Source organism: Nematolebias whitei, chromosome 18 (assembly GCF_014905685.2).
Source record: "Nematolebias whitei isolate Nwh7 chromosome 18, NemWhi1, whole genome shotgun sequence".
In the NCBI taxonomy this organism is placed as follows: Eukaryota; Metazoa; Chordata; class Actinopteri; order Cyprinodontiformes; family Rivulidae; genus Nematolebias; species Nematolebias whitei.
The window spans coordinates 1553477-1561417 of NC_056515.1; the positions used below are offsets into that span (position 1 = coordinate 1553477).

General features: G+C 41.4%; 2 protein-coding genes across 2 annotated transcripts in view; one reads left to right on the top strand and one right to left on the bottom strand.

The window, feature by feature from the left end:
- thnsl2 (threonine synthase-like 2) overlaps nucleotides 1-4782 on the bottom strand; it is a 13353-nt gene extending 8571 nt beyond the window's left edge. The window contains exon 1 of the mRNA XM_037692522.1: nucleotides 4682-4782. Coding sequence (XP_037548450.1) covers nucleotides 4682-4782 — 101 coding nt within the window. The remainder of the gene's footprint in view (nucleotides 1-4681) is intronic.
- Nucleotides 4783-6377: 1595 nt separating this feature from the next.
- The window catches only part of LOC119425002 (threonine synthase-like 2), a 27644-nt gene continuing 26080 nt past the window's right edge, over nucleotides 6378-7941 (top strand). The window contains exons 1-2 of the mRNA XM_037692524.1: nucleotides 6378-6600; nucleotides 6841-7035. Of these exons, the coding sequence (XP_037548452.1) occupies nucleotides 6378-6600; nucleotides 6841-7035 (418 nt within the window). The remainder of the gene's footprint in view (nucleotides 6601-6840; nucleotides 7036-7941) is intronic.

The following is a 7941-nucleotide window of genomic DNA, read 5'->3' on the forward strand; positions in this document are numbered from 1 at the left end:
AACAATAGGAGAAACTGGAGACCCCATAGCACACCCATGTTTCTGCCTATAATATTGCTCCCCATATGTGAAGTAGGTTGACTGCAGGCACAGTTTCAAGAGTTGACACAGTTGTTCTGTGGAAAGCGTGGTCCTGCTGCTCAGAGTGGTGTCTGATTTTAATCTTAAACTGACCACCTCTACTGCATCATCAACAGGAATGCACGTAAAGAGTGATGTGACATCAAAAGAGACCATTGTTTCATCAGTCTCCATGATGACATCCCTCATCTTATCCCCAAAGTCCATGATGTTCTGTATGTGGTGTTCTGAGCTGCCAACTAAAGGGATGAGTACAGACGCCAGATATTTGGAAACATTGTAAGTGACAGAGTTAGTCATGCTAACAATAGGTCTTAAAGGTACACCTTGTTTGTGGATTTTAGGTAAACCATACAGACTAGGTGTGGCCTCCCCTGGGTACAGTCTGTGGTACAGAAAAGGGTCAATAGCCCTGTCCTGCTCCAAATTTTTCAGGCAATCTATTAACTTCCTCTTGTAACCACTTCCTGGATCTCTTTTCAGAGGTTTATAAGTGGTTGTCACTAAGGAGTGTCATAACTTTCTCATGATAGTCTTTCTGGTTCAAAATCACTGTGCACCTTCCTTTGTCTGCTGGGAGAATGATGATGTTTTTGTCCTTGCTAAGAGTGGTGAGTGCATCCCTCTCCTCTCTACTGATGTTGGAAGGTGGTGGTTTGGCATTGCTGGGGCAGGATGAAACTTTGATTCTGAGCCGTTCTGCTTCACCCTCTTTCATTTTGTTGTTTGCGGATGGCTGATTCTGTGGCTGTGATCATCTCCACCAGAGGAATTCTACTTAGTGCAACCGCAAAGTTCAGTCCCCTGGCAAGAATCTCTGTCTCCGGCTGTGTGAGCTGTCTGTCAGATAAATTCTTCACCCATTTTTCTGTCTCCCTGGCATGTAATTGTCTACTGGAGTGTTGTCCTACACTGAATGTGTTGTTATTGGAATAGTGATGGTGTTGATGAGTTATTAGTAAGTTAAACTTATTTTGTTGTTGAGTCTTGGACTTGACATGCTGTGCTAAGCGTGTCTGATCTGTACAGTCCAACACTTGCTGAAGTGTGGTCTGATCTAGACACATAGTTAGTTTCTGTTTAATGTGCTCTTCTTTGGCCTTTAATAATGTCATCACAATGTCAGCACTGTATGTTTCCACACAATGGCGAAATTAGTCTCTGCATTTAACCCATCCACCACCAGGTGGTGCAGTGGGCAGCTATTGAATGCGCCCGGGGGACATTTTGGGGATGAGACGTACTGCCCAGAGACGCCACGTGATGTGCAGTGACTGGGGATCGAACCTGGGACTTTCGGGTCCCAAGCCGGCTGCCCTGCCTCTACACCATCTCGGCCCCCATATCAAGGCCTCAATAGTAAAATTGGTCTGTCTCACCCGTTCATTCAGCAGCTGGGTCTGTGCCTTCTGAAGGATCTTGCTTGCCCGGTGCCCGCTGACCGATGATTTTAGTTCCAGGCTCTTGGGAATGATGCCACTTTGTCAACATCTGAGGTTGAATCGCAAGTGGTTCCTGTAGTCTGCCCTCTTCCTTGCTGTTTTCTCAAGCTCTCTTACTAGTTTGAGGCAATCCTGGCCAAAGTGATTCAAAATATCCTGATGCATGCTCAGTAATCCAGGTAGGAAAATCCAAAAAAGTTCAATCTGGTCCTCTGGACATTCAAAAAAACAAAAACAAAACGAAGCAAAAAAATATAGAAACGTTTAGTCTCTCATCCAAGAGACTTGCTCAGTCTGAGGTGCTATTTTTCGGCTCAGTCTCTTAAATAGCACCTTCTTAGAGTGGATCAACCAGTTTTGCTGCTGACAACCAAAAACAGCTGATCACATGCTCAAGAAGGACCATCAGCCTAACAATGGATCATTAGCACACTGATGGCTGCTTACTATTCACAGAGGGCTGAGTTTTTTTTTTTTGTTTGTTTTTTTGAATGTCCAGAGGACCAGATTGAACTTTTTTGGATACTTTAATTACTGTTTAAATGCAATTCATCTTGTCATACCTGCAATATCTTCAGACTTTGCCAATAAAATAAAAGTTGAAGCTTAATCATTAAATTATTATCTTTGTGTTATATTTATTTATAAATCACATTTAAACACTGCTTGTACTAATTAAATTAAATAAAAACTAACACACACGTTTATCATCGTCATTAATCAGATAAACAAACAGCTTCATCTAACAGACAGACTGACGTTACGTTTTCTCACTTAGAAACAGAACAATGTGAATATTGTAGAGAATTCAAAAAGCATCGGAGGAGCTTTCTCAATCAATATTGAGAAAGCTCCTCGGATGAGGAGCGAAACGTCTTCTGTTACAAATAAAGTCCAGTTGTTTTTGTATTGAACGTTTTTTGAATTCATCATGTCTTGGATTACTGAGAATCTTCACCAGCATATTGTAGAGACTCACCTGCAACACACGAGTTGGGAGTGAGACGAGTTGTATCAGCTGCTGAGCTCCTTCTTCCTCCTCGTGTCTCAGACATGTTTACGTTTATCTCCGTGGTTCTCCCGTGTCGTGTCGGCGATTTTCAAAGCGGCATGTTTCTCATTTTTTATCTTTGTGAAGTTCTCCCACACTTTAAAGGACTTGGGTTGAACAGATTTCTCTGTGTTGGTCATTTGTAAAATGTACTTTATTTCCTTTGAAAACACCGCCTCTGTTCTTCCTCGCTCCTCGCTCTGTTCAACTCGCGCTGCAGTTTTTTTTTCTAACTTTATTCAGTCAGTCAGCATTGACAATGAACTGCCCATGAACAAAACAATGAAAGATGCATAATCGCGCGACACAACGAATCGATAATGAAATTCGTTGCCAACACTTTTAATCATCGATTTTTATCGATTTTATCGATTCGTTGTTGCAGCCCTAGATATTATAAACCTTGTGATTTTAAAATGTAAACATTATGATTTTAGAATGTAATCTGGTTTTAAGCTTGTTCATGATGATTGTTGGAAGAAGAACGCGTAGCTTCATGAATGTTTTGGAAAGAGTTATACAAGCGAAGGTATTACGCAATGGAAAAGCCCCCGAAACAGCTCTGAGCAAATCAGGATAGGACAACTCAGAATGACTAAGCAAAATTGAACAAAAGTACATCCAGAGATTAATATGCATGAGGAGTGACTGGCAAAACCTCATTAGAGGCCTGTAAATTCAGACCAAGGTCCAACCCAAAAGGGGATGGATTAGCCTGATGGCATGACCGGTCTGGAGATGTCAGTCAAAATCTCAGGCTATATAAACAAGGGTTTCAGTGAAAACTCTGCTGTTTGGGACCCACCGCTCGTGCAAGGAGAAGGACAAGAGGACCACGAGACGATTGTGGACTAATAGGTCAATTTTGGATGGTCTCTGCTGGAGAAGAACTAGGGTGAAATCCGTTGGAATACGCTTCTTTTTGGAACTATTCATCAACCCATCAGCCCGGATTATTCCTAAATCCTTTTTCTTCAATTTCAACCAGACTGAGGACCAGGAACGGCCCACATCCAAGAGAGAGATGGGAAATTTGTCTCTTACTAATTCAGAAAACATGGTAAGAGGACGTTCCTCAAATTTAGTCCTTAATAAAACCTTATTCCAAATTAAAGCTGCGGTGTATGAATTGACAAGCAGAAAAATCAAATATGTTATAAAACTGGTTGCTCAGAGTTGCAGAAGGGTCTTCCTTGCAGTGAGAAATAATGTGTTGGGTCAGGTAGAGAGAGTAAGTAAACTGTGTGGGTACTTGTGTTCCTGAGTGAGACCAGGCGTGGCCGGCCAGACTAAAAGAAGTCCGAGGCCGAGCAGAGAGGAGTTCAAGAGCCTGTCTCAAGCCCCTCCACAGGGACGAAGATCTACCTTGCCCAGGAAAGGTCAACAACTGGAAAAGGGACTAAGGAGTGAAAATTATTCATCATGTAATCTCTTTGTAATCGAGTGTAATCATTATTGTGCAATACCGCTGTTCCCCTGCAAAAATTTATTGATTAAAGCAAAGCAAAACGTAAAATTCTGGATTCTTATTTCAAACACCCCTTTTGTTCTTGTAAGTGGAAAACTTGGTTCAGAGAAACAACAGAAGCACAGGAGGTTTTAAACGGTTTTATTAGCTTTTGATCATAAAACAACATTCATGAGCCTTGTGCCTAGGCTCTAAACAATGCCAGATCGATTAACAATTGCAACACTAAATCAGGAGATGAGCTACCGTTAACTTGCGCTTCCTCGTCTGCTAAACATCCCCACTCCTGCTGCTAGGTCGGGCGAGGCACGAGGTGAGACTTTGGGTGTGGTGCAAGGATCGGAGGTAGTTAACAGTCTGGGTGAATCATCTCAACACAGCCTTAAAACTAAAACTGTCCTAGGAAACGGCTGCGGGTAATACCTGAGCTATAGGATTAGTTTTGAGACCCGTTGGAGGAGAGGCTGCGGTGAGGGCGTGGCACGTGTACTGTACCTACCTCACTTGGGAAAGCAAGACAACTGCTTCAGAGATGGGTATGCAAGTGAAAAGAGAAGTCACATCATACGATACAAGGGTTTCTCCTTGGGTTAGTTTCAAATGTTGTTGGTGTTCAAATACTTATTTTCCTCACTGTACTAGGCCAAGGAACCAACATCTACATTGGGAGTCTGAGTGGAGCTTACAAAGACCATCACCTTGGTCTTTTCCTCACTGAACTTTAAGAAGTTCACAGCCATCCAGGCTTTTATGTCCTCCAGCCATGAAAACAGAGGGCCCAGAGAGTTAGTGTTTTTTCTTTAGTGGGACATATATCTTTGTATCATCCGCGTAACAATGAAAGGAGATCCCATATTTAAAAAAATAAAAAAGGAGGGAACAGGTACAGTGTGAAGAGGAGAGGCCTATAATTGAGCCCTGTGGAATCCCACACAAAAGAGGAGCAGAGGAGGACATGTGGTCACCATGGCAGACACAGAAAGTACGTTCAGCTAATAGGACCTAAACCAGTCCAGTGCACCACCACTGACACCCCCCATTGTTTCGAACGACAAAGTAAGATGTTATGAGCAACTGTATCAAAAGCAGCCGATAAAGCTAAAAGTAAGAGGACAACACTGTCACCAGAGTCAGCCCTGGCTCTTTTCCTGATTTAATAACTGAAAGACAAGGTCTTCCTCCTCCAAGTCCTCATCATCATTTGAAAATAAACATCTACTCTGAAAACCTGCAGTTGGTTATGACTGATGTGAGGTCTGCTGCAGGAGGATGAACTTACCAGGACTTCTTGCCCCACAGTATTTTTTTATTAGTAGCCCATGAGAAAATGATTGTTTCAAACTAGAGTGAGATCTGAAGTATAAACAGACTTTAACTTTGTCTTCAGGTCTGTTTGTCTGTCTGCAAATCTGTCTCTGTCTTCAGGTCTGTCTCTGTCTGCTGGTCTGTCTCTGACTTCAGGTCTGTCTCTGTCTTCAGATATATCTTTGTCTGTAAGTCTGTCTCTGTCTTCAGGTCTGTCTGTGTCTTCAGATCTGTTTCTGCAGGTTTGTCTCTGTCTTCAGGTCTGTCTCTGTCTTCATTTGTGTCTCTGTCTGCAAGTCTGTTTCTGTCTTCAGATCCATCTCTGTCTGCACATCTGTCTGCCTGTATGTTTGTCTCTGTCTGCAAGTCTGTCTCTGTCTTCAGGTCTATTTGTCTTCAGGTCCGTCTCTGTCTTAAGATCGATCTCTGTATGCAGGTCTGCCTCTGTTTTCAGGTCTGTCTCTGTCTGCATGTCTGTCTCTACAGGTCTCTCTGTCTGCAGGTTTTTATGCAGGTCTATCTCCGTCTTCTGGACTGTCTCTGTCTTCATGTCTGCATCTGTCTTCAGGTCCATCTCTGTCTTCAGGTCCGTCTCTGTCTGCAGGTCTTTCTCTGTCTTCAGGTCTGTCTATCTGCAGGTCTGTTTCTGAGTTTAGGTCTGTCTCTGTCTGCTGGTCTGTCTCTATCTGCATGACTGTCTCTGTCTTCAGGTCTGTCTGTGTCTTCAGTTCTGTCTCTGTCGTCAGGTCTGTCTCCGTTTGCAGTTCTGTCTCTTCTGCAGGTCTGTCTCTGTCTGCATGTCTGTCTCTATCTGCAGGCCTGTCTCTCTGCAGGTTTGTCTCTGTCTGCAAGTCTTTCTCTGTCTTCAGGTTTGTCTCTGTCTTGAAGTCTGTCTCTGCTTGCAGGTCTGTCTCTGCTGTCTCTTCTGCAAGTCTGTCTTTGTCTGCATGTCTGTCTCTGGCTTCAGGTTTGTCTCTGTCTTGAAGTCTGTCTCTGTATACAGGTCTGTCTCTGTCTTCAGGTCTGAGGGATGAGGTACTGCAGTACTCGAGGAGGGGTCCAAGGATGGGACTTCCGGGACGTTCTGTTCTCAGGTTTTGCTCCAGATGGAGGGATGTTTATGCCAGAAACTCTTCCAGTCCTCAGTCCAGACACCGTTAGGAGCTGGAGGGGCCTGCCTTACTCCAAACTTGTGGTGGAGGTCTCCTCACTCTTCATTCCAGCTCAACTGATCCCCAGAGACCACCTGGAGGGTAAGTTCACCTGTCGGCTCAATAATCTGATGTATCCACTGCAAATAACTAGCGTGTAATCAGGACCCTCTTGCCACTGTAACCAGGTGGTTCCTGCCTGTCAGGGGTCATAATGTTATGGCTGATGAGTGCATAGACACATTAGGTTATTTGACAAAAAGTAACAAAGTCTGTCATTTTCATGTGGACACAAAACCTTATCAAAGCTCAACGTTGGAAAATGATCCTCTCTGCCTCCAGCTCTGGTCTCTACAGCTCTGTCGGGTTTCTCGGTACCAGAAGTGGTCCGAATATCTCGACTCGGAGACAGCCTGTCGCTCTTGGAGCTCTTCCATGGATCCACTTTGGCCTTCAAGGACCTGGCTATGACCTGCACCGTGCATTTCACCAACTACTTCCTGCAGAAAGAGAAGTGCAGAGCCATCGTTCTCGTTGGTAAGATGAAGGTTTGGGGTTTTCTCACGTCTCTTTGGACAGATCAAAAAATTTGAGCTTGTGTTTACAGTTTTACAGACGTGGGAAAATTCAGAAAAAAAATTAATCTGAGTGTGGTTTGATTTTTATTTCCTCTTGCTTTTTCTAAAATGCAAAAGTCTGAAATTTTCCAACTAAATCATAATTCAGTAAAAACATGCCCGATTTTGTAAAAATGCTTTAAAAGTTTAAAATATATGTTGATTTTTATTTTCCATTAACTTTTAACATATTTATACAGAATAAACATTTTATTGAACAAGACTGAATAAAAACATAATTCTCTCTCTCGCTCTCTCTCTCTCTCTCTCTCACTCTCTCTCTCTCTCTCTCTCTCTCTCTCCTCTCTCTACATGCATGTATGTATATATATATATGTGTATGTATATGTATGTATATGTATATATGTATATGTATGTATATGTATATGTATATATGTATATGTATATATATGTATATGTGTATGTATATGTGTATGTATATGTATATGTATATATATATATATATGTATATGTATATATATATATGTATATATATATGTATATGTATATATATATGTATATGTGTATGTGTATATATGTATGTATATGTGTATGTGTATATATGTATATGTATATGTGTATGTGTATATATGTATATGTATATGTGTATGTATATATATGTATATGTGTATGTATGTATATGTATATGTGTATGTATATATATATATATGTATATATATGTATATGTGTATGTATATATATGTATATATATGTATATGTGTATGTATATATATGTATATATATGTATATGTGTATGTATATATATGTATATATATGTATATGTGTATGTATATATATGTATATATATGTATATGTGTATGTATAT